The sequence below is a fragment of the Diuraphis noxia genome, unplaced genomic scaffold (assembly GCF_037042655.1).
Source record: "Diuraphis noxia isolate RWA-SAM2 unplaced genomic scaffold, SU_Dnox_SAM2 contig0001, whole genome shotgun sequence".
Taxonomy (NCBI): Eukaryota; Metazoa; Arthropoda; class Insecta; order Hemiptera; family Aphididae; genus Diuraphis; species Diuraphis noxia.
The window spans coordinates 66,255,879-66,283,569 of NW_028301711.1; the positions used below are offsets into that span (position 1 = coordinate 66,255,879).

Genomic DNA, 27,691 nt, shown 5'->3' on the forward strand with positions numbered 1-27,691 from the left:
TACATAAAAATTGTATAATGAACTTAAACTGATAAAATTTTTTTTAATAGTTAATAATATTTAATAACATAATATTATTGTAGTGTCGATTTGTTACCGTCAGGATACTTAATTTTATAATTTTTTACTATTTGTTGTAGCCTGTAGGTACTGTTTTTGTTCTTCATCTTTAGTTAAAATGCTGTTATATTCTTCAATTAGCTTCACTCCTCTTTCTGCCGTATCATTAACAACATTAATATGAGTTACAGTATTTGCTCCATCATTATACGCAGTGTTGTTAATCCATTCATCTGGTTCATCATTTAAAAAATTTGTGTCAATACCGAACGTTCAAAAAATATTTTTGTATTTTTCGTTACAAAATGACTAAAATCTTTTGTAACTAAAGATGAAACTTCATGAGGTTTAATTGATATTTTTTTTACTATTTCATATGAGCCATCGTTTGAAGTTAAAGCTTTAACCATCTTTTTTTTTAAATCAGCAGATACATTTTTATCAAAAAATGAAAAACCTATTGCTTCATCAGACAAATACCATAAATGTCCACAGAATTTTTTTAGAATTGTTTTTGAAACATCTGATTCATAATAGTTATATAGGTACATCTTTAATAAAATTAAAATCTTGGTATGGTGCTGTTGCAGCATTTGGAGCCCCAAACCACGCTTTCACGTAAAGATGATTCAAAAATATACGTACGTATGTCCCTTAACCCGATTTCCTCTTTTATATTTAAATGAAACTGATCTCTAAATAAATATATTTTTAATGAGTATAACGCTTTTGCCATCCACCTAGCGTGATGAATAGCACCAGGTTTTTTTATAGTGATTTCATCAGATGGGCATCCTCCGAGAAAAATTAATATTAATTCTATTAACTCTTTGTAGTCATCTCTGTAATGATTTTTTTGTAGTTGTTGCGTACAAAATTCTATTATATCGTTACTTACGTTCATAATTTTTAATTGTATATCATTGTTTGAGGTACCAATTGTTAATTTTTTGGTAACGGTCCAATATGCGACCTACAAATGTTCCTCGACCTACCGATAAGATTGAGTTGATCTACAGGTTTCTTTATCGCGATAATTGTCATTATGGGCATTTTATTCTATTTTATTTTATTTTTGTTCTCCGATAGGTATACCTACTTACAATCTTTTATAATACTTTACTGTCCTCAGTTAGTACAGTTCCGATTTCATTCGTATGTGTCGAGCGCTCGTTTTGTGATTTTTTATTTGAGTTTTATTTTGTGCGTGTGAATTTTTATGTTCAAACTCAACATGACATCTACTATTGGTCACCTATATAGGAACATTATTAGAGATGAAGTGGTATGTGTTCAATATTTAAAAGACCGAGGGCTATTACTGGCTGATAATCCGATGACATGTATAAAGGTGAAAGACGGTGTCGTATGTAATGGCCAACTTGTGGAATATTTAAGAAGTAGTAAAAAACGAAATTCTGATGGCACTATGAAAAGAGTTGTAACATTACGATGTACAAAACGGGGTTGCCAAACTTACCAATCGATTCGTAAAGATAGTGACTTTTTTACATACACGGATCTTAACGGCCGTTGTAATAGTCAGCTATCATTATGTGAAATAATGGAAATAGTTTGGTTCTGGGTTAATTTAGTTCCAATAAATCAAGCTGTAAATTGGACTGGAAGAAGCAAAAACACCATAATTGATTGGTATAATTTATGCAGAGATATACCAGTATATTGTTTTTCAAAAAGAGAGAAAATGGGTGGTCCTGGTTGTACTGTCCAAATTGACGAATCCCTTTTTCAGGGTAAAAGGAAGTATAACCGTGGTCGATTACAGCGTGGGGACCATCAGCCATTAAGAGAAATAAGTAATTCCAGCAACGAAGATTCTGATGAAAATGAAATAGTACGTACAAATAAAAATTATGGGAATCGTATAGTAGGCCCATGGGTATTTGGAATTTGTTGGAAACGGCCAGACTTATTATTAGAACGGCGATTTTTTATAGTAGAAAAACGGGACCGAGAAACTCTTTTACAAATTATTAAAAATGAAATAAAAACTGGAACGACAATTTATAGTGACCAATGGAGAGCGTACTCAACATTAAATCATCATGGATATATTCATCAAACAGTTAACCATTCAGAATTTTTTATTGACCCGGAAACAGGAGCACACACTCAACAAATTGAAGGCTTATGGAGAATTATGAAATCCAAATATAATATAAAAAAAAATGGGGCGTCTCCTTTACTAGATCGACAACTCCAAGAAGAGTGGTGGAGATCGTGTCAAAATCCAAAAACCATTTTTGATGCATTTTTGACTGATATGAAAAATACGTTTCATAACAATACAGACTGAAACAATACATATAGTTATTGACGACACTGAGAAGTGGAATGAAAAAAAGGTTAGTTAAAAATTAAAATTATTTGTATTTTACACGTATTGAACCATCAGTGTGTAGGTCGCATATTGGACCGTAAATCAGTGTGTAGGTCGCATATTGGACCGTAAATCAGTGTGTAGGTCGCATATTGGACCGTTACCAATTTTTTTTTTAGTCTAGTTTTTCCCAAGCTTGCTGGAATCGTTTAAACAGCATAATATCTGGACCCGAAAAACTGGTCATCTTCAATTCAAATATTGATTGTAAGTTAGACGTCTATGATGACGACGTGGCAAATAAAGAAGGCTTTTATTTAGTAATTTTTCCAAAATAATACAAGCCCTATTTATTCTGCCTGTATTAGAAGCCGTAGCGTCACAGCACAGTGCATTCACGCGTTTGGATAAGTCCCAATTGTTTAATAATTCGTACACAGCATTTGCCATATTTTGACCAGTACCGGAATCTAATTTTGGAACTCCGATTAATTGTTCCGAGTCTTGCAATGTTACTATAACTGGAAGTCGATCATGTTGAATAAATTTACTTGTAGGCAAAAGTTTACCATCCCAATGAACTACAATGACTTTAGAATTTGTTTGGAAATCTTCTTTCAATTTAACTTATTGTAAAACACCTATATTGTGTTTTTTGGACACACAAAGATAATAATAATTTTTGAATTACTTACAGATCAAATTCATAATTATCATCCAGACAAAGATATTGATCAACATATTTGAATTGATCTTTAAAATGCAAAAAACATCTTTTTACTAAATGGTAATATATAATTCCATTTCTAACAATGACACTATTCTTATATTTTTTCAAAATGTTGATAAACCTAATTAATTTCTGCAATTTGCAACATTCAATGTGCAAACTTAAGACATTTTTAAATCCATTTAAACAATATTGAAAGCCATCTCTGTAAATATTTGAATTGTAAATACAGATTAATACTCACAATTCATTATATGCAAATTTGTTTAATTGATCATCTGTGTCGTAATTTGTAAGCATATATTCGATCATTTTTTTAAACTCATTTTGATTTTGTATGGAATGAGTTTTAATATAATTTAATTCCAATGGCATTTTGTTTGAATTTACTAGTTCGATCTTACGTTCAATTCTCTTGCTCATTTTATACACAATATGTAATTCATCACACTCAATATTTTTATCAGGATAACTATTTAATAAGTTTAAGTATTAAATTAATAGTGCAGTGAATTATTTTATGTAGTGTGATTATGTTAAAGGTTACTTATGAATTTCATATAATTGTAATAAATTGTTCATTTGCACACTGTTCAATTTATTTTTTGTGTCTTGAATAGCAACCTTTTTATTATTTTTGCTCTTCTCTTTAAATTTAGGCTGTTCACTAATATAATCATTACCCAGATGATTAATGTCTTTGATCATTGGATTACTAATTATGAAGTTGAATAAATTATAAATTTCATCATCTAATTTAAACATTATTATTTTCTTGTCCAATATATTCGTTTGGATTACACACACTTCATTACTATTCAAATATTTATCTACATTTGATGATGGCCAAAACATTTTAAAATTAATGATAAACTCTCAATATTTAAGGTGATTGGACCAGCAGTTTAATATTATATAAAACCATTGGAAATAAATTCTATACATTTAAGGATCGCTGACGAAACCTTTATTGAGACATCCTAGGAAGATAGAAGAAAAAAAATTGCACAAAAAAAAATTAATCAAATTACAAAACAAACACAATTTAAACTTACACCGTTGTAAGAAATTTTTTTGGTAATCTTTTTCAATACCGATTGATTTGGCTCTCGGGTTGGATCTAATATATATTATAATTAATTAAAAATAAATATTTTGTTTTATAATTGAATAAAATAATGGCTCACCAATAAATACCGAAAATGAATAATTTTTTTTTAAATTGTTTGTATATGTATTCGATTGGCTCCTGTGGTGGATCTAATATATATATATATATATATATATATATATATATATATATATATATATATATATTGTTTTAAATAAATATTTAAATTTTTAATATAATAAAGTAACTAATCATAATTATTAAAATAAAAATAAAGTAATTACCAATAAAATCTGAAAATTTCAGAAAATCGAATACATTTTTATATTTTTGGTCCCTAGTCAGCCGTTGTTGAGCATTATTAACCATTATCAATGTTCTTCGCTTATACATTTTTGTAAATACAATATAAAAATTCAAAAAAATCGATATATGAAAAATTATAATATAATTTGTGACCAAAGAAAACGATGAATACGATGTACATAAAATCAGGAATGCGACAAAAAGCGACAACGTCATGCGAGTCATGCGTCAAGTTCAACAAGCTCAAAGGTCACCGTTTCAAAACCATTCTAACGATGAGATAAAATGACGGAAAAGTTTCTCTGATGATGAATAAAAATAGACAGGTTAGAAAATTTGGAACTTCAACTTTTTTGAAGAAAAATCCAAATTTGGTAGTATCGATTTGAAAATAATATCCCTCGACTCTAAATGACTTACTCTATACCCCCAAATAATTTTAAGTCCCCTTGTAAGCGAATTGTACTTGTAGTGGTGGCTAAACGTATCATTCAACCGTAGTAATCCTGTACCAAATTACCGTTTTCTGGACAACTCGACCTCACCACCCCTTTATGCAAATTGTAAGTATCCAAAATGCATTTCCCAAAAAGCAGACATCCTAACGAAGCCAGTGATATGATTGGCTAAGTCGTAATGCAATATTTCGATTTTTTATGAATTTTTAACCAAACGTGTCTACTGCAATAGTACATTTTACGTCTCCCTGATACATATCATACGAAAAAAAATATAAAAAATCAAAATTTGGTAATATCGTTTTGAAAATGATATCCCTCGACTCTAAATGACTTACTCTATACCCCCAAATAGTTTTAGGACGTCTGGGAATCGAATTGGACTTGTAGTGGTGGCTAAACGTATCATTTACCGTAGTAATCCTGCACCAAATTACCGTTTTCTGGACAACTCGAACTCACCTCCACTGTATGCTAATGTTATGTTCCAAAATGCATTCCCCACAAAGCAGACATCCTAACCAAGCCAGTGATATGATTGTCTAAGTTGTAATACAATATTTTGATTTTTAATGAATTTTAAACGGATTCGTGTCTACCGGAACACTGCATATTACGTCTACTTGATACACATCATACGAAATACTTAGACAATCATATCACTGGATTTGTTATGATCTCTACTTTGCTGGGCATGCATTTTGGAACATAACATTAGCATACAGTGGAGGTGAGGTCGAGTTGTCCAGAAAACAATAACTTGGTGCAGGATTACGGGTTAAATTATACGTTTAGCCACCGCTACAAGTCCAATTCGATTACCAGAGGACTTAAAAATGTAAGGGGGTATAGAGTAAGTCATTTATGGTCGAGGGATATCATTGTAGTAATATATATGTTGCATGGACTATCGAATAATATTATATATTACTATGATAAATAATTGGTGGTTTCGATAATTTTATTTCGTAGCTTATCGAATATTATTTATTACGTTGTAATAAATGCTACCGTTTTCTGGACAACTCGAACTCACCTCCACTGTATGCAAATTGTAAGTATCCAAAATGCATCCCCAGCAAAGTAGAGACCCTAACAAATCCAGTGATATGATTGTCTAAGTTGTAGTACAATATTTTGATTTTTAATGAATTTTAAATCGAATCGTTTCTACGGCAATAGTACATTTTACGTCTCCCTGATACATATCATACGAAATAAAATTATTAAAAATCCAAATTTGGTAATATCGTTTTGAAAATGATATCCCTCGACTCTAAATGACTTACTCTATACCCCCAAATAGTTTTAAGTCCCTTGGTAAGCGAATTGGACTTGTAGTGGTGGCTAAACGTATCATTCAATCGTAGTAATCCTGCACCAAATTACCGTTTTCTGGACGACTCGACCTCACCGCCACTGTATGCTAATGTTATGTTCCAAAATGCATACCCAGCATAGTAGATACCCTAACAAATTCAGTGATATCATTGGCTAAGTCGTAGTACAATATTTTGATTTTTAATGAATTTTAAACCGATTCGTGTCTACCGGAACACTGCATATTACGTCTACTTGATACACATCATACGAAATACAATTTCTAAAAATCCAAAATTTGTACTACCGCTTTCAAAATGGTATCCCTCGACTCTAAATAACTTACTCTATATGCCCAAATAGTTTTAAGTCTCCTGGTGATCGAATTGGACTTGTAGTGGTGGCTAAACGTGGTATTTTACCGTAATAATCCTGCACCATGTATCAATTAGACGTAATATACACTACTCCGTTAGACACGTTCGGTTAAAAATTCATTAAAAATCAAAATATTGCACTACGAGTTAACCAAACATATCCCTGTCTTCGTTAGGATGTCTGCTTTGTGGGGAATGCATTTTGGATACTTGCAATTTGCATAAAGGGGTGGTGGTGTCGAGTTGTCCAGAAAACGGTGACTTGGTACAGGATTACTACGGTAAAATACCACGTTTAGCCACCACTAAAAGTCCAATTCGCTTACAAGGGTAAATAAAACTAATTGGTGGTATAGACTAAGACACTGAGTCATATAAAGTCGTGTTCTATCATTTTCAAAGGTGTAGTACAAGATTTTGATTTTTAATATTTTTTTTTCGAACTTAATTTCCCGGGTATGCACTACTAATATACACATTACTAACGTAATAACCAACGACCGCTCACATTTTAATGTAAATATATGATGGTGATATTTTTCATAATTTTATTATAATACATAATATTCATATTATATTGCATGCTATAGTAAAATTCATCATTAGACGTACGGCGGGGATTTGTATACGATTTCATTTGCGTTATCGAAATTACTTATATCTACTGGGAATTTTTCTGTAGCGGCCGGCAGGATTACTAAGAATTAGGGATGGGTAATTCATGAATGATTCGATTCACTGAATCGATTCAGCTAGATGAACCGATTGAATCGATTCAGTGTTGTAAAATGAATCGGTTCATCGGTAACACTGTTTCAAAACTGAATTGGGTAATATGTTTATATATCTATGGTTCAATTGTGTTCAATCTTCAACGACATCTAGTATACTAGTATACAAAAACATGTTATCATTATTATTTATTATCAGTTATCATAAACAAGAACAACACAAACAAATTAAACAACATTTTGCGATTCGTTATTTAATAAAAAAGAAAATATTTATGACTTATCGACTTAAAATCAAGAACAAAGTTATGGTATGTAGTAAGTACTAAGTATACTATTCTTATAATTACATAATAATAATTAACTTTTTAGTGTAAAATAATTTAGTATTATAATTGTATAATACAATTTATTTTAAATTGAAATTTAAAAAAATTATTTGCTCAACCCTTTTACTTGATAATCTGTTTCATTTTTCAGTTACCACTTGTCCACCTTTGGAAAACACACGTTCACTCGGAACAGATGTACCTTGTATACAAAAACGCCGCTTCATTATTTCAAACAAAGTAGGGTAAATATTTTTGTTTTCATTCCACCATTTTAATGGATCGTTTGATCTTGCAATCAAAGGTTCTTGAAGATACTTATCTACTTCGATAATCATCAACGCTTTTGGATCCTGAGACTGAACTATATCAGTAACTTCCAAATCAAAGTCGTTCCAAATTGAATCTTCTTTATTACTCGCTGTCGGTGGTATCGGGTAAGTTGTCAAGTTACGTTGCTGTACATTTTTTTCACTTATTATAATTTTTCCTTTGTTGACAATAGATCTTTTGGTGTCTTGAAAAGCAAAATGATTTTTGAATCCATATTTTTTGAACCGAGGATCCAAAAATGTTGCCTCAGCTAACAGCATATCTTTTTCTAACTGACCAAATCTCTTATTTGTTTCTTCAGTTAATTTATGTATAAAGCTGTCTATGCATGGAATTGTCTGATGTTGGGTCATTAGTTTGTTACAAAAGTTAATTAAAGCCTGGGTAAATAAAATAGTTTTAGGTATTGTTACACCTTTTTCACTACTCATTTCAATAGTTATTTCTTCAATTCGTTTCAGAATATCGCAAGATTTACTGATTATCTGCCAATCATCCGAAGTTAAACTGACATCATAATTAAGATCTGCTAAGGAAGACAATATTGGAGTTTTTAATTCAAAAAACCGTTGGAACATATGAAACGTAGAATTCCAACGGGTGACTACATCTTGTATTAGTGTATGGACTGGAGAGTAACCTAATTGTTCCTGCATTTGGTTCAATTTTTCTGTGGCTAGTGTACTTCTTTTAAAGTACTCGACAATGCTTTTAACTTTAACTCTAGTTTCTTTGATTTGGTCCAGAGAAGATTGAACAATAAGATTAAGGCTATGGGCAAAGCATGAAACATGTCTCCACTGACATAAGCGAATCGCTGAAGTTATGTTTGAAGCATTGTCAGTAGTACAAGCTGCTATTTTATTTTGCAAACCCCATTGCCTTACAATATTTTGAAGACAGTCTTTAATATTTTCACTTGTGTGTCTCATTGGAAATTTTGCACATGAAAGTAAATATGATTTTAATTCACAGTTTTGATCTATGAAGTGTACAGTAATTGCCGTATAACTCTCATTTTTAAGTGATGTCCACGCATCTGTAGTTAAGGCAACATACTGTGCATTAACTTCAATATCTGATTGGACTTTTTTGTATATTTCATTATAAAGAACAGGCAATAATGATGTTGAAAGGGTTTTCCTAGAGGGAAGGGAATAACCAGGGTTCAACATATTTACCAGCTTTATAAATTCAACATCTTCAACGATACTAAAGGGGTAATATTCTTTTACTATCATTTTAATTACCTGTTGGTCAATTAATTGCCTTTTTGATGCAGTTACTGGTTTGCTGAAATAATTAGAAATTTGACATTGCTGTGGACGAATTGATGATGACGGCTGACGATGAAGAAGAGGAGACCTATCTCTATTAGATGTTGAAGTTGATACGACACCAGAATTAGAAGATGTTGATGCTGATAGATTGCCATTGTTACTAGGAGGATCATCTGGGTTATTTTCTTCTACATCAAAATTAGGTCTTGAACGTTTGGACAAATCAGTTGTTGGATGTATAGATTTTATATGTCTTAATAAATTAGTTGTCGAAGATTGATTAAATTTAAGCACTGTCTTACAAAATCCACACTTAGCTTTATCACTTTCAATTACTGTGAAATAATCCCAAATCACACTGGTCTTACGATTCATTTTTATAAAAAAAAAAGAATGTAATTAAAACACCGGTAATTTTAATTTAATACACAAACGTATTTAAAAAATATGAATTGACAAGACACAGTACAAACTTCAGTGGTCACTGGTGTGTTGTGAATGATTATTATTTATACAAAATATGAACAAAATTCAAAGTATCTATCACACAAATCTAGCCTGCATGGACATGTTTAATCATGTTTAATCATGTGTTTAAACAAAGACATAATTATATATGTATGTTCTGTAATATTATTTTGTGAGTATGGAATAAATGATTTTGATGTAAAAATTGATATTATAGACTAGAGTATTTTATTTATATAAAATAAATAATATAAATACACCATATCTCAACATGTTCTGACGTACTCAATAATTTTTCTACATTAAATATTATAGTTATTTGTCGTCGTCATGCAAAAAGCGATCAAATGAACAATTTTATAATTAATAACTGCACAATTTTTATTTTTTTCTCTTGTTCGATTTTTTATGAAGGCAACTGAGTTGTGATATAGTATAGCAATTGTGCAAAGAGTAAACAATTAAAACAATAAAATTAAAACTAAAGTATTGTCATTCAAACAACTCAATTTATTTCCAATATAAAAAATATATAAATTATAAATATTTTAACAAGTAATGATTCATAACCAATTAACTTTTATTTATTTAAAAATATTTTAGTTAGTAGCTAATTCTTAAATGATTCTGTGTAAATGCGTTTTGTCTGTCTATGTTGATCGTGGGTCAGAGAGAAAACAAATGGTGCGCTGACATCAACTTAATGCGCAAAGCCCTAATAGCAGTGGGAAGATGCATTTGTTACTAACCTAATTAACCAGGGTTCGAGACCCTTTTTTTAATATCTTTATTCATTTTTATTGAATATTGATCTTTGTCTTTAACTAATAATGTTTTGTAGAATCGTGGTGCTTTTTTTTATTTTGATTAAACGTTTACGTAATTACGTTATAATCAAAAGATTCAGTTAAGTAAATCATTCATATTTCGATTCATATTTTATCTGAATACTTTTAGTGAGTAGTTCATTGAATCGAGATGAATCACTGAATCGATACATTGAATCGATTCATTTAATTGAATTGAATCAAGAGAATCAATTCACTCAAATGATTCATATTTCCCATCCCTACTAAGAATATAAATCTACAACCGACAATCGCACAGCCGTCAACGCGCTAAAGCACGGTCCCCCTTCCGCCGCTGACTACCCAGCCATGGTCCAATCAACCAATCAACGCAACCGCCACCGTCGCCACCGCGGTCGCCGTCGTTGTCGTTCCTCTATGATCACTTGCTATTTCGCGTTCGTTAAGTTCGTTTGCCTTATGGTTAGTTACAATATGTGTCCAAGAAAACAGAAGTCCCTGTTATTGTCCGTGTCTGACGACATTGCAACAGCAACTACAATTGACAAACACCTTGGTAATTTTTTATTCATATTTATTTAATATTTTCACAATTTTTCCAAAGTTCTTTTTATCTTCAAAAATATATTATATTTTGCATTGATGTTTTTAATTGTATATAAGTTTCACAACACATAAAACTGGAGCCGTAAAATTTGATTTTACCTCTAGACTCGAGAAAAAAATATTGGAAAAACAACTCCAATTTTATAATTTGTCATTGAAAGACAAATCGTATAACTACGTTAAAAATGAACGTTTCAAACACAAGCATAATGATGTAAAAATAGAGGCTACTGAATTCATCAGTGCGGGTACAGTCATTAACACGCTTTGTGGACAAACTGCACCTATACGACCACAAGACATACAAGTGATGACTAACTAAAACTATTTTTAACAAATTTATATTTTTATTTAATTTATATTTTTTTTGTTTTACAGAAGGGTGTTAATGACTTTTCTATTTTAATAAGTAGTAAATCCAAAAAAGAATTAATTTTCTTGGGACCAGCTGCTTTCTTAAATCATTGCTGTTCATCAAATACGAAATGGGTGACAAAAGGCGAAGCAATTGTGTGCGCCCAAGCCATCAAACCAATACATATCGGCCAAGAAATCACAGCAGACTATGGTGAAAAAATTTTTTGGCGAACAAAACCAGTTTTGTGAATGTAAATGCTGTCAAAAAAATTTATTTGATGAGGAGAATATCCCTGATGGTATGCATACAAATTCACTATCATTTCTGAATTTTATCTATGACAAATATATTTAACTGTATATAATTAATTTAAATAATTTTTATTTATTTTAGTTAAAGAACATGATACAGACAATATAAATGAGTCGAACATTGAATCAACATCAACGTCAAAAGATGAAACTGAAACCAGTTGTATAACGGATACAGGTATGCATACAGAACCAAAAACATCAGTAATATAAATTAAATTACCAATTAAATTAACAAACTCCTTGTTAACATAGGGCCAACAGGGAGGTTTGTTGATTTGGAAATTAAAATCTTGTTAATTTATAGTTCAACCATATCGTCCATATTACATTGTAAGTTTACTAAACTATCCGCTTAATTCAACTAAGTTACTTGTTAAATTCTTAAATAATATTTTTAAAAACATTGTTAGATTAACAAAAAGTTTTGTTAATTTTGCAAATTTCCAGATTAATTCAACAAAAGTGCTTTTTAATTATTAGTAATTCAATGATGTTGGGATTTTTATATTAACAATCAATTTTATTAAATGTATACAACCGCCAATCAAATTAATAAAAAATGAATTGTTAAAACAAGAAGAATATATTGTTAACTTTATTAACATTGTCTTAATATTAAAAGATGTTTGACCCACTTTGATTCAGATATATATATATATTTAATTTTGCATATATAATTAATGCTGAACAACAACTTATTGATAATTTGGTTAATAGGATTTAGATTTAAAATAATTAATTAATTAATTAAATAAATCCAACTATAAAAATTAATTATTAAGTATTAAGTACCTATTACATTTTGTTAACAATTTTTTAGTCAAGTATTAATAAAAATAAAACACAAATTAATTAATGGTGATAAAAAGTATTTTTATTTTGTACATAGCAAGACATTACATTATGTTAATTCAGATATAATTTGATTAATCAAAGGACTTGGCTTATCTGACTTCAATTTTATGTTATAAAAAAAACGTTGGAGAAATAACCAAACATTTAGTGATTCTATAGGATATTCTATATTGAATGCATGATAAATTTTGATGCAGATATCTAATGCTTTAACTATTGAAAAAAATGTGTACTTAATTTCATCAAAATAAACTAAAATTTGACTTGGGTTCACTACAGTTCCTACAATTAATAAACAAGGTTGAATTGGATTGTTTTTGCTTTTTTTTAACTTCAACATTTCTTCAAGTTCGACAGCTGTGTTGGCTACCATAAGAAAACTATTTTGCGAATCCTTGATGGAATATTTAACTGTACATTTTCTCCCATTTGGATCTGAGAAGGAGTTTTTAGATGTTGGTAAAAACACAGCATGAAGTAGGTATATAACCACAGAATGTTTGGAACCTAAACATAAGAAAATATATATTTAGGTAAACAGTAAAACTAAAAAAACTTTTAATGTTATAGCATTAAGTATATTATAATTATATACAAAAATAAAAATAATAATAATAAAGGTAATTGTTAGTATTTTGGATATTGCTCATCTTAAAGTAAATTGTAAGTTTATGAGTTCATGATTTTTGTTTATAATTTTTTACTTCATATTTAATTTTTATATTAGAAGAAACCCAAAGATGAATAACATACAAAACTAGTACATATTATTTTAGCTTAGATTTTAGCAACATATAATACTCCAGGCTATGTAAATAAGTATTTTTTATTTTTTTAAATATAGATTATCATGAGTAGGTATTCATTTTATTTATCACAAGGAAAAAAATGTTTCCCATTAATACTTACATTCTGAAGCATTAACATTTTCATTTAAGTCTTGGAGCATTTTTTTACTGTTAACATCTTTCACTCGATCATTCAATATTTTCAACAGTTTAGTAAATGATGTATCAAACATGCTTAACATAATTGTTACATTTTTTTGATACAACCGCTTAAAATCAATGTCAATCTTCAAAAAAAAAAAATATATATATGTATATTCAATATATACAAATCAATGTTTTAGTTTTATTTTTTGGGTAAAAATTCTTGAAATTATAATAGCAGACTCCTATAATATATTTGTTGAAAGTAAACAACACACCCTATAGTATGTAAATTATAAGTAAAATTATTCACACTGTAGTACAGCAGACGCTGAATAGGCATTTTGTATTACTAGCATATTCGTTCTGTAGGACGATTAGTTGTTGTTTTATATTACGCCTCGGAGCACTATAGTTATTCGTATCAATTATACATATTATTATATTATTACATATATCCGATCTTATTATTATTTACCTTTAGCTTCTGTGTGTCTGGCGTACTTCAACAGGTTATGGGCCCAGTATAGTAAGGTAATTATAATAAAGTCGTGTATGTTTGATACAATAATTATTGATTTACGAATCGCGTGTTTGTGTACAGACAGTGTACAGCAATAATAATTCGCGAAGTATAGTGCAGTGCAGTGTTAGTGCATCGATCGTGTGAAGCGCAGCAATTGTGTTTGTTATTATTACATTTATAGTGTACAGACATTGTACAGATAATTTGTTATTACGGAAAACGAATCTATAAAAATTAATAAACTAACCGGTAATGACAATTGGGAAACATGGAAATTCCAAATAAAAGTCATAATGACTGCAGCCGATATATTTGATGCTGTGACCGGAAAATCGAAAAAACCGGCTCTTACAAAATCAAGTTCTGAAACTGAAGAAGATGCAAGAAAAAGGTATGGTGTAGATTATTCAATATATAAAAAAGCGGACAACAAGGCTCAAAAGTATATAGTCACGTCAGTGGATGAACAACCACTGCAGTACATAATGAATTGTGACACGGCTGCTATGTACTGACGTTCCGCTGAGACATCTAAACACGCATATACACGTAGATATATATAAATGACTCTGGGGCGTATGATTTCGCCAACCGATTCTATTGTGTAGGACCTCAATAGCTGTATCGAAGGCCAAACTCCTAGCCTTTCCAAAATATCACCATAATTGGAATTAGATATACGAATTATTAAATATAAAATCGTAGTATTGACAGGCGTATCTAGAGATATGATTAATGTCGTCGGGTTATTTAGATTACGTATCGCGAATAACCAGGATGTGGACCGACCGGTCGCATGGGCGTGGGAAGCTGCGATATTAGAACAATACACGCGTACGCTTTTGCACGACTCGGCCATGGACACATACTTATCTTATCGCTAGGAGAGGAAACGCAGGGAGGAGGACTATCTGGACTATATAGGAGAGCCCCGATTAGACCCAATTCAGACGTGAGCCACCAGAGTCAGAGCAAGCACCTTCACGCCAGACACCAGTCCAATTTAATTATTCGGACTTAAAATATTTTGCAACTAAATCATTTGTGCAGTAAAAAGTGTTTTATTTACATAGTAATCAAATAAATATCTAATAATTAATCACAAATTAAGTTGTTATACTTATTACACTCAATCCATCTACCTCAACACTAGTCGTTTGTCCTCCTGTATGCTGGGACGCTACACGGCTAAGGAAATGTGGGACAAGTTGCTTAGTGTATATGAACTAAAGTCGGACTCGAGTGTAACGTTGAATGTTGATTCAACAAAAGTTCTACAGCTATGTTAAAGACCCAGATGACAATATTTCGAAATTGGAGAGTCTTAGTAGAAAATTAAAGCAGTTAGGTGAACCAATATCCGACTCAATGCTTATGATCAAGATACTAATGACTTTGCCAGAAAATTATAAACATTTCTACAGTGCGTGGGATTCGATACCAAATGTGGACAAAACATTGTCTAATTTGTCATCTAGACTCATGGTAGAGGAAACAAGACAAACTCAAAGTTATGATGCTGACAGAGATACTGCAAGTAGTAGTGCATTTTCGGCAAAGAAATCATTTGGAACAAATAAAGAAAAACGTACGAGAATTGGCAATTCTGAAAATCAATGGAACAATGATAAAAAACCAGGCAAGTGTAATCATTGTAAAAAACCAGGGCATTGGAGATGTGAATGCCGGATTTTCTTAAAAGAACAAAAAGAAAGAAATAAGAGCAACTCAGGAAATGCGTTGGTTGGTGTACAATTAAAGGACATCAAAATCAGCGAGTCAGAAAAATGGTATGTGGATTCAGGTGCTAGCGATCACATGACTAGCAGAAGAGAATGGTTCAGTAACTATGAGTTATTTGAAGTTCAGTTACCAGTACGTATTGGTGATGGCAAACATATCATGACAATTGGCAAAGGGAATATAAATGTTCAAGCGAAAAGCGGTAATAAATGGGAAACGTTTTACATGTACCTGATCTTAAGGTAAATTTGTTTTCGTGTGGAGCGTGCCTTGACAAAGGTATAAAAATGATGACAGACAGCGATGGATGTACATTTAAAAGGGATAATCAAATATTTGCTATTGGAGTTCGTGATAATAAAATGTTTTCAATGGCTCTGAAGAAAAAGTCAGTGCAAGAAGCTGAACAAGCAAATATTGCAGTAAAAACTCTCACATTACTACAGTGGCATGAAATGTTGAGTCATCAGAATGTCCAATATGTTCGGAGCTACTTGAAACATATGCGGATTCCATTTACAGAAACGAAAAACAAATTTTTCTGCGAAGCTTGCATTTATGGTAAACAACACAGAGAGCCATTTACACTGAGCAATACAAAAACTACAAAACCAGGTCAATTAATTCACATTGATGTCTGTGGCCCTATGGAGGAAAATTCACTTGGAGGTAAACGGTATTTTGTTATATTCAAGGATGATTATTCTAAATATACATGTGTATTTTATGAGCCAAAAATCATAAGTTAAAAATAAATTTAAACTATTTTTAAATACAGTCAAAAATCAGTTAAATATTTCAGTAATTACTTTAAGAAGTGATTGTGGTCTGGAATATAAAAATAATGAAGTAAAAGCCTTATTGGATAAATTTGGAATAAAACATGAGACGAGTGTACCATACACACCCCAGCAAAATGGAAAGGCGGAAAGATCAATGCGAACAATTGTAGAAGCGGCCAGAACTATGTTATATAGCAAAAATCTATCCAAAACACTTTGGGCAGAAGCAGTGAATACAGTCGTGTATACAATAAATCGTACAGGTAACACAGATCGAGAAGGAAAAACACCTTATGAATTATGGTTCAATAAAACACCACATATAAATCATCTGAAAATTTTTGGTAGCGAAGTATATGCAATATGCACATATACCAAAAGAAAAACGAAGAAAATGAGATCAAAAGGGTAGAAAAGGTATATTCGTTGGATACTCAGAAGAAACCAAAGGATATCGTATATGCTTTGATGGGAGAGAAATTTCAATAAGCAGAGATGTAATATTCATAGTCAACAAGTCCATCTACAACTACACAAGTAAAAATCATAAATAAAGAAGAGGAAGAAATAAATTCGGAAGGTGAAGCTGGAGATGAGGAAGACAACAACGACGACGAAGAAAAGTTGGATGATGATGAACAGATACCAATAGGAGCTGAAGAGCAAACAAGAATGACACTCAGAGACAGAGGAAAACTCAATAAACCTATAAGGTATAGAGATGCATTATTTTCAGCATGTAATGATCCAGTTACATACGAAGACGCTATGACAGGTGACAATTCAGATGATTGGAAGGCAGCAATGAACGGTGAAATGTTGTCATTGAATATAAATAAAACATGGACACTTGTGGACTTGCCTCAAAATAAAAAACCTATAAATAATGGTTGGATATACAAGACTAAATACAAAGCGAACGGAAATGTTGATCGGTACAAAGCAAGGTTAGTAATAAAGGGATGTGCACAAGTTCATTGAATAGATTTTCAAGAAACGTTCAGCCCAGTAGTGAAATATGATTCTATTCGAGTAATACTTGCGATAACAGCAGCCAGAAAATTAGTACTCAGACAATTTGACATTAAAACAGCATTCTTATATGGAGATCTTGAAGAAGACATTTATATGAAACAGCCAAAAGGTTACGAAGATGGAACACAGTTAGTATGCAAACTTCAACGGAGCCTATATGGGTTGAAACAGGCACCCAGGTGCTGGAACAAAATGTTCAAAAATATGCTGATGAACTTTGACCTAAAGGAAACAAAATCAGATCCTTGTGTATTCGTAAGTAATAAAAACAATCAATTACTAATTGTCGCTATTTTTGTAGACGATGGACTAATCGCAGCAACAAATAACCAGCTGGTGGACATAATGATGAAGTATCTAAAGGACAACTTCGAGACGAAGGAAGGTGAACTTGATCATTTCTTGGGTATTGAAATTGATCAGAGACCTGATGGCTCAATTTTCATACACCAATCTTCATATTGCAAGCGCATTTTAGAGAGGTTCAATATGGAAGAAACCAAAGTCCAGCATATTCCCACAGATCCACAGCACTCATTAGATCCAAATTTGTCAGGATCATTGGAAGCAGGGGAAGTTCCGTACAGAGAAGCAGTTGGAAGTTTATTGTATCTAAGCCAAATAACAAGGCCTGATATAACTTTGGCAGTAAATCTTGTCAGTCGTTATCTAGAAAAGCCTCTGACAATTCATTGGAATGCGGTGAAACGTATATTTAAAGGGAACATTTAATTATGGTTTAATTTATGATTCTAGTGTAACACCAAAGTTGCGTGGATATAGTGACGCAGACTATGCTGGTGACACAACAACGAGACGATCAACATCAGGATTCATTTTCATGATGGGAGATGGAATCGTAGCATGGTGTTCACAAAGACAAAAATCGGTAGCACTTTCGACTACTGAGGCAGAATACATAGTTCTGAGCCAATCTATACAGGAACTCACTTGGTTGACGCTACTTATCAAAGATCTTCTGGAGCCGCAGGGAGATACACCTGTTTTGTATGCAGACAACCAAAGCGCCATCAAACTAGTGAAAAATCCAGAATACCATAAGCGAACAAAACACATCGATATTCGCTATCATTACATTCGTGAGAAGTTCAGTGAAGGGATGTTTTCGCTGGAGTATGTGCCAAGCAAGGAGCAGTTAGCTGACATATTGACTAAGCCAACTCCACGACCAAGATTCCAGGAACTCAGGGAGATGATGGGAATAAGATATATTAATTCTAAGTTGGGGTATATTGTTTAAGGGGAAGTGTTGAATGTAAACAACACACCCTATAGTATGTAGATTATAAGTAAAATTATTCACACTGTAGTACAGCAGACGCTGAATAGGCATTTTGTATTACTAGCATATACGTTCTATGTAGTAGCCTGTAGGACGATTAGTCGTTGTTTTATATTACGCCTCGAAGCACTATAGTTATTCGTATCAATTATTACATATATCCGATCTTATTATTATTTACCTTTAGCTTCTGTGTATCTGGTGTACTTCAACAATATTGTTTTAAAGGTAGATGAAAAATATTAAAAATCCGTAGTCAGAATATATTTTTCTAAGTGTTTAAAGTGAAATGTTGACAAAATACCCAAAAAAATGACGATAATTTGCAAATTATTTTGAGTTGGAAATTCATAAAAATTTTTTTTTTTTAAACTAAGATTTTAAAATGTATTACAAGATTAAACATAAGTTTTTCTACTTTCATCACAAATAAAATATCTAAAAGCAAGTAAAAATAAATTTTTATGAGCGTTTGAAGTTCATAATTTTACAACATTGGATATTCACTCGATTTCTCATGTAGCGATTTTCTTATTTGGTTGTAATTCAAAGACGAATAATTACGAGGTAATAATAAATCAATTTTTATCAATAGGCACGATTTTTTTTATGAGAACTTAAAGTCCCAATTTTGACCATATTTATCAAGCTGAAAATGTACGAGTTATTTTATTGTTCAAAATTTATAAAATGTTTAAATAAAATCCTAAAATAAAGTGCGCTGAGCGTCACCTACTTACACGCTTTTTTAATCTGCTAGGTATACATTTTTAATAGCCAATTTGTAATTCTGGATTTTAGAAAACTTTTAACTGTTGAAATTGTTACCTATCCTAGATAGGTTAGGCTATCCAAGTAAAGTGGTTCATTTTTTAATACATTTAAAAAAAAAAAAAATAATGAGATTTAAAACAATTTTAAACAACCAACTACAATAAGCTTAAATACATGTTTTTACAATCAGCATTTTTCTAAAAATCAAATTAACAAATTGACAATTTCATATCAGATTTAAATTTTTATTTCTGTTAGGTATTAAAAAAAATGTGAGATATATTAAAGGTCTGTATATTATATATTTAGGTACAATATGTTATATTTAAAAAAATTAAAATATATTGATTAGAAAAAAAGGTTATTTAGTTTGTCAAGTATTCCTATACAGTACTGCACCTTCCATATTATATTAAATTTATCTATTATAATATATTATATAACTCTCGGTTTCCCAAAAAGGGCAATATAAATTCCATTTGTTGGGAAAACCTCCATGGTGGAATATTCTTGGTAGTTTGACCACTTGTCTTAACTTCTACGTCTTCTGATAGCATTTAGAAAACAATTTCGCAAATTAGTCCATTTTGACTTACACTTTTCAGCTATTACAAAAAATATTTTATTACTTGTTTGATGATTAATGAATTTATTTCATATTAAGTGAATATTAATAATTTTATATTAAAATTGAATCGTAAATAATACTATATACATTACAGCGAAAACACATTTATTGTTCAATATATATATTGCATTATTCTAATACCTTTGAATAATAAAAGTATTTATTTAATAAATAATTAATATAGTCGTAATATATTTGAAAATTGTTAAGGTAATATTGTATTGCCATTAATTTTAAGTTTTTAGGTCATCATACCTTTTTCCTGTTATATTTTGTAGCTAATTTTTTAGGGTAAAAAAATATCTTATAACTAACTAATTATAAATAAATTATTATTTTAATATTACATTTTAGGTAAAACATTATTATTTAAACTTTTAAATAATTACAGATTTTTGGCCACCGGGGAATCGTATAGGTCTTTAGCCTTCAGTTTTCGTCTGGGGTTTAGCACAACCAGATAAATCGTTGAAGAAGTCTGTAAGGTTATCTGGAAAACATTAAGACCCATCTACATACCTAAACCCACCAAAGATGATTGGCAAAATATTAGCAGGGAATATAAGAAATATGGAATTTTCCCAATTGTATTGGATCTCTTGACGGTAAACACATTAATATTCAATGTCCTATAAATGGTGGATCGGCATATTTTAATTATAAAGGAGTAAATTCGATCATCTTACTTGCTTTGGTAGATGTTCACTATAGGTTCATAACTATTAATGTGGGTTCTTATGGTCGGAATTCTGATGGAAATGTATTTGCTAAATCTGCGTTAGGGAAAGCGTTAGAAAATTATTCATTAGATGTTCCACCTGATACACCAATAGAAGAAAATGGAGACCCAATGCCATACGTAGTTGTTGCAGATGAAGCATTTCCCTTGAAGCCTTATGAGACCATATAGTAGGGTAAGTTTGGGTGGTAATGAAGGAAACAAAATTTTTAACTACAGACTCACTCGTGCAAGACGTATAGTGGAAAACGCGTTTGGAATACTTTCAAATCGTTGGCGACTTGGGTCTTGGGACTTGGGACTTTGTGACTTGAAACATACGATACTAAGTCCTAATGGTCCTCTTACTATCTGTCCATTCTGTGGTTCAGCGCACTCTTAGCGAATTGTCTAAGCTTCAAATCGTGTCAGGGTTCTAACGAAAACATTTACTCCGCACGGCCAATCTTCTCCTTCTCTTGTAATTTTCTTTTTCAATGTGTTCCTGTGATCATTTACTCTTGGACAATCAAAAAGTATATGTTTAGCTGATTCAGATTCTTTGCATTCACATAGTGGGGATCCCTTTAACTTGAAACCATGGAGTTTCTCGTTAAAATCTCCATGTCCGGTTATAAATAGGGTAACGAAATGGTCTAACTCCATCGGTATTCGGTATCTATCTTTTACGTCTGGGAACCATTCAAATGTCCATCTTCCTTTGGTACTGTTGGTCCATCTTTCATGCCATATTTGTAATACCTCCTCTTCTTTTTCTGTTTTAATGTCCGATGACGGTATGCCATTTGGCCTTCGCAGCCACGACACGGATGCCCGACGAAAACCTGCCGGCGTTTCCGCCACAAGGATTACATTGTCTGCAAAGGCTATCGCGTTCACCATGAGTTGACCCAGAGAGTAACCTACGGTATCTGGTATTGCTCGTACCTACTACCAGATTAAACAAAAGATTAAACAAAAGTGGAGACAAAGGGTCTCTTTGCCTAATGCCGCTTCGTGGGCTAATTCCCCGCGAACATTGCCCTATCACCTTAATCATTGTCTCCGAACGTTGGTACGTGCTGCGAATGTACTCGACAAAGTGAGGGTCGAGACCCATGCTTTGCATCGCAGACGTTATGGACGAATGAGACACTGTATCCAAAGCCTTCGACAATTCGAGAGACGCAAGACACATGCCTTTCCTGGACGAGCGAGAATCCTTCAACACCGAGCCGAGGTTAGGTTAGGTACCATCGGCACGTCTGAAAGCCCGCTGCCTGGAGTCCACCAGAGACAATTTCTCCAAGCGCTTGGTAAGTATTCGACGGTAGTGCCGAATGGCTATCGGTGAGATCGAAATCGGCCTATAGTTGCCCGGGCACACGGGGTTGCCTTTCTTTGCCACGAAAAGCTTTTCTGGGAGAGAATCGCAGGCGTTAAACATGTTGAAGACACCGGCTATTAAGTTACAGGGGAGACGTCGCCATAACTTAGCCGGAAATCCCGCCCGGGAGCGGTTTTTGCGCTCGGGAGGGGATCAGTCATCTCTTGCGGAGTTATGGGCTCAAGTACCGTGACGATTGGGTTGCCTTCGTTAGCCAATGGCTCGGTGATCGGGGTCTGGGGTTGAGAATCGACTTCGCTTTCAATAAAAGGCGCCCAAAATTTAATCATCACGTTAACTCTTGGCATGCTGACCTTAGAGTCAACCCCCGTGAGAAAACGATCTGCTACTGTACCGGGCTTGAGCCTCCAATCTATGACGTTCCTTCTGTAACTTGCTACCTTCAACACTTTTGTGATCGCGGGCTTACGTATATCAATATGCCCAGCGACGGGGTTCCTCCCCGTCAATCGCCCTCCCGGTTTTGTTACACGGGAGTTTCTACCGTATTCAAAATACCACGCCGCTATATCGTGGTCCGGATTTTCAGACTCAACAGCTAGACGCCGTGCCGTGCTAAGAAGCTTCTCTGCTCCATGACCAGACATAGTTGATAGCAATTCCACTGCCTGTTGGCTGGCTTTTAAAGCCAAACCCAAGTGATCTAATCTATCAACTTGGTCATGCACGGCACTTCCACCGTGCTCGAGATCGGCAGCTTCAAATCTCCTTCAGTGCTAGGAGTAGCTGTCAGGGTTCCTTGGAGTCCAGCGAGAAACATCGCGATAAGGCCACGGTGCTCTCCCGTCTTCCTACGCCCCTTGATTGACTCTTTGGTGCGCCCCTGGTGTAATTTGTACAGCTCGCGGTTGATTCCGCTTGACGATATGCATCCGAAAACGAGTTTGGCTTCGGTCAATGCGAAGTCTTCGTTCCTCTTGTGGCCACCGGGCTTTCGCCCTATCGGTCACAATTTGGCCATTGGCCTGGAACCTGTGGTCGCTACTAGTGTAGACACCGACACCAACCTTGGTGGCAATACATCTATCGCAAAACGAACACTTAAATACGGGCGTAGCTAGGGTTCCGCAAAAACGACAATGGTTCGATGTATCGATGTAAACTTTTTTATAGGTATCAAAATATCAAAATATCGATATATCGATATTATTATTAATAGGTCATATAAATAAATAACAAGTAAATATTTTAATATATAATTAATAATTATGGGTACATTGAATATAATAAAATTTACAACTTGTAAGGTAAAATACTTAGAAAATTAAAAATTCAGTACCAATACTTATCATCTAATGATTGTAAAAATACTAGTTTTGACAATCTTGAGCCTAATATTCTATTTCTACTTTTAGTCAAAATGTTACCGGTCTTACTAAACAATCTTTCTGATGGTACTGATGTAAATGGCTGATATAAAAAGATATTGTCTTGCTGGTTTATATAAATTTGGAAAAGCTCCTTTGATATTTTCCCATTCAATAATCGGATCTTCTTTGAGTCCAATAATCGATTTATCCAAATAAGAATGTATCTCATCTCTCGCATGAGATTTAGATTTGATATATTTAGAACTATATGTAAATAAATATGTTTAATGCTAAGTAGTAAGTAATAAATTAATAACTGACTCTTGAGTTCTTGATAACAAACGACAGGTCGACAGAGCCACAGAGCAAATAATATTTAATACCTATTCTTCATAGGTAGTCTATTCAGAGTTACGACTACGACTTTACGATTGCTTACGACAATCGATAAATATCGACATATCGGTGTTTACTGTGGACTGCGGTGCATTCCAGGAATTTTATTGAAAAATAATCGTCGAGTGCCCGAGGAGAGACTTCCGGGTAATGTTAATATTGTTAATATTTTCGATAATATCAGACTGTAATATCGATGATGTTTACGCATCCCTAGGCGTAGCTCGGTCGCTAGGTTAGGTTAAGACATTTTTTGGGGTAGTAGTAATTAATATAAATAATATATCACAATTTTTTATATAGTATATTAGAGCGAGATATTATGTCAATAATTTGTAAAATACTGTAGTAAATCAGATGGTATAAAAAACAAATTCCCGAATCTCGATCCTTATTTACTATAGCTTAATAATATATTTATACGCAATTACATTGTGGTCTACCGCCATGCTATCTATGGTCGCAATCAAAAACATATAAATTAGTTCTTGTGAATTTATTGAGCAATAGAGAGCGCTACCATGCAGTCAGATTGGCTGTAAGCATTTATGTGGCTGCTTCTTGCTTATACCAGAGCATAGACACTGTATGTAATAGCAAAATCTGGTGACTGTGGCCTTGAACACGGTCTCTAGGACGGCGTGGCATACGTTATCACTTAAATAAATCATATCATTATTATCACACAAAAAGAGACAGAACTGATACAGTGTTTTGTAATGCCCATTGGCCATTGCGTTGTTTGGTATTTTCCGTTTTTATAATTCCGTAACTAAGAGGGATACACGTTGCTAACATTTTATCAGATTACGGATACGGACGATACGGTACAATTTCCAATACTTCAACCGTAGGGAAACAGTAACCCGATCAGCTGATCGTGTGTCTATTCTATATTTTTCTGTGCTTATACATTTTCATACGTCCTCACGCAACCATACTATCTTTAATCGTGATCAATACAACAAATATGTTGGTGTTAACCTTAGATCATATACACTGGAAGAGCTATAGCGTATATCACGCGTAGTCCGTGTTTGAAACAGACCTTTTCGAGCCCGATGTACTTATTGCGCATGCGTCAGAAACGAAATAGATCCCGCGGGACGGGGTAGGAACTAGTGATGTGTGATTGCTTAGATCTAAGTGTGATTAGGACATTAGGTTACTGATTACTGAATACTGATAACTGATACTGATATTTCTTAGCAAATTTTGAATTTGAAGTGAAAAAAAAATGAAATGTTACACAAACTTACTTTTATATTTGTAATTTATATAATATATGTAATTTATATATTATTTAATTATACTTAAATACAATTGTTTACATAATTTTTACAAAAATTATAATACAGCTTAAAATATTTTTTACTATTGGTTTTTAAATAATATTAATTTTGAAAACTTTCTTCTGATGTTAATTCCTTTAATGTTTAATGTATGCATCCTACTAAAGTGATGTAATCGTAATCTTGTATAGTACTCTGTAATTAGCTTCATTAATTGATTTCTATGGTTATCAAAAATATCTTGATTTTTAATATGATCCATCATTGTGTCAGAATTGAAAATTGATGAATCTTGCCCAATCTCGTTCATGGTTTTCATACATATTTTGTTAAAAATAGTTTTATTAGTTAAAATATTACCGTGTTCCATTCTAAAAACATATTCTGCAGTTATACATATATTTCTTACACTTTTTGACGCATTTAATAACATTCCACGGTTTTTTAATTTTAAAAGAGAGGAAGTTTCCTCATTTTCAGTCTCTATAAGTTGAAAATCACATATATCACATATATTTTTCATCTTTTTGATTTTCCTGACTATAAAACCACTTGTATATTTGACTATATCCACAACATATTCCTCCATACACAATAATCGTTGGGAATAATAATCGTGGTCAAAATCATCAAAAAAAGGTTTGTCATTTAACTCATTATTATTATTAGTGACTATTGCATTGGCATCTGTACGTTTACTTGTTCCAACAAATAATATGCTACAATTGTCTAATAATAAGCAGTTTCCATTCATTGACCCTTGTATTTCATGTCTTATTAAGAGTCGTTTATAAGCTGCCCGAAACAGCACAGCATTGGGATTATTATTAAAACCACCGCGGCTTCAAACTGCGCTAAAAAAAATTTCGATATGATCTTGACTTAACTTGTGGCTAAGTATGTAAGACATATCTTCTCTGTTTATCATCTTGTATAGATTAATTAAATTTTCCAAACAAATAATTATACCTAAAAATCCAGTTTTCCTATTACTCTTCAAAACAAATTCACTTCTAGAGTATTTATCATTTGTTTCAAACTTAAGGTTTTCGATATAAATCTTTAAATCACTTAAAAATTGTTCAGTACGGCTGAGTGTTATGTCGTTAAGTGAATAATTATAATTCCCTTTACTTAATTTGTTTCTACAGTTTAATAAATCAAATGCATCATTAAATAATGAACAAAATGTAGCTGTACCTTTTACGCCTGTTAGTAAATTCAAGTTTTCACAAAACAGTAAACCATCACTGACACTTTTACTTAATGTCTGTGCAGCTAGACGTACATTCATTATATTTTCACGAAATTTAATGTGCGAGATTTTCAATTTATTCGCAGCATAAACTCCTTTGCTTTCCTGAATGTTTTGTAAGTTAACTATGTGCTCCCAACAAATTTTATGGCCATTACCATCTATTAATTTCTTTTTATCTCCTAACGTATTTCTGACAAGTTTAAGCATATGAGCAGCGTCCCAGAATACAAATATTTTTTCTTGTGGTTTGGAAGGATTATAGAACCAAGGTTGAAAATTGTCTGAATAATAATTGAAATTTGCTCCAAGTGATGTACACATAGCAATATTTGAAGGTGCTCCATCAAATGTTATTGAATTACATTTTGCACTAGTATTAGAAAATAATTTTAAACATTTTGAAAGTAAATTTGCCCTTTCACTGCCACAAAAACTATTAATTAAAAAATAACCTAGTGGTACCTTCCAATGACCATTCATACAAACTGCTAAAAAGACTAAAGCATTTGTAGCTTCTTTTGCATTATCCTGGTCTACATTATTACCAGTACCTAAGTCAACACAACCATAAAACTTATTATTCATAAACGATACCTGCTTCCGAATAGCCATTTCATCTATTACTATATTACAAATAATTGGTCCATTGGAATTTAAAACTTGCAAAGTTATTGTTTGGAAAGCTTCACTCGTAAACCCAGGTTCCCCATTTACTACGCAATACCACTTACGCATTGTTGCTGGGTGGGGCAATAAATTTTTAAAGGTTTTCCTCACAAAAGAGTAGGCTTTTGAAGAAT

General features: G+C 32.4%; 3 protein-coding genes and 1 long non-coding RNA gene across 4 annotated transcripts; 3 read left to right on the top strand and 1 right to left on the bottom strand.

The window, feature by feature from the left end:
* Positions 1–1,062: 1,062 nt before the first annotated feature.
* LOC149061358 (uncharacterized) lies at positions 1,063–2,377 on the top strand. The gene has a single exon (XM_089214957.1). It carries the CDS (start codon positions 1,280–1,282, stop codon positions 2,375–2,377), a length of 1,098 nt encoding a protein of 365 aa, XP_089071083.1. The 5' UTR covers positions 1,063–1,279.
* A 5,526-nt stretch (positions 2,378–7,903) lies between these two features.
* Positions 7,904–9,751, bottom strand: LOC107167652 (E3 SUMO-protein ligase ZBED1-like). The gene has a single exon (XM_089214958.1). It carries the CDS (start codon positions 9,749–9,751, stop codon positions 7,904–7,906), a length of 1,848 nt encoding a protein of 615 aa, XP_089071084.1.
* A 1,958-nt stretch (positions 9,752–11,709) lies between these two features.
* Positions 11,710–12,188, top strand: LOC149061359 (uncharacterized). The gene is made up of 2 exons (XR_016190347.1): positions 11,710–11,915; positions 12,011–12,188. It is a non-coding gene; the product is annotated as an uncharacterized LOC149061359 (long non-coding RNA).
* A 3,310-nt stretch (positions 12,189–15,498) lies between these two features.
* On the top strand, positions 15,499–16,233 carry LOC149061360 (uncharacterized). The gene has a single exon (XM_089214959.1). It carries the CDS (start codon positions 15,499–15,501, stop codon positions 16,231–16,233), a length of 735 nt encoding a protein of 244 aa, XP_089071085.1.
* Positions 16,234–27,691: the final 11,458 nt, after the last annotated feature.

Coding starts and splice junctions, on each gene's coding strand:
- LOC149061358 (XM_089214957.1), top strand. CDS start 1,280: ATGTTCAAACTCAACATGACATCTACTATTGGTCACCTATATAGGAAC.
- LOC107167652 (XM_089214958.1), bottom strand. CDS start 9,751: ATGAATCGTAAGACCAGTGTGATTTGGGATTATTTCACAGTAATTGAA.
- LOC149061360 (XM_089214959.1), top strand. CDS start 15,499: ATGTTGATTCAACAAAAGTTCTACAGCTATGTTAAAGACCCAGATGAC.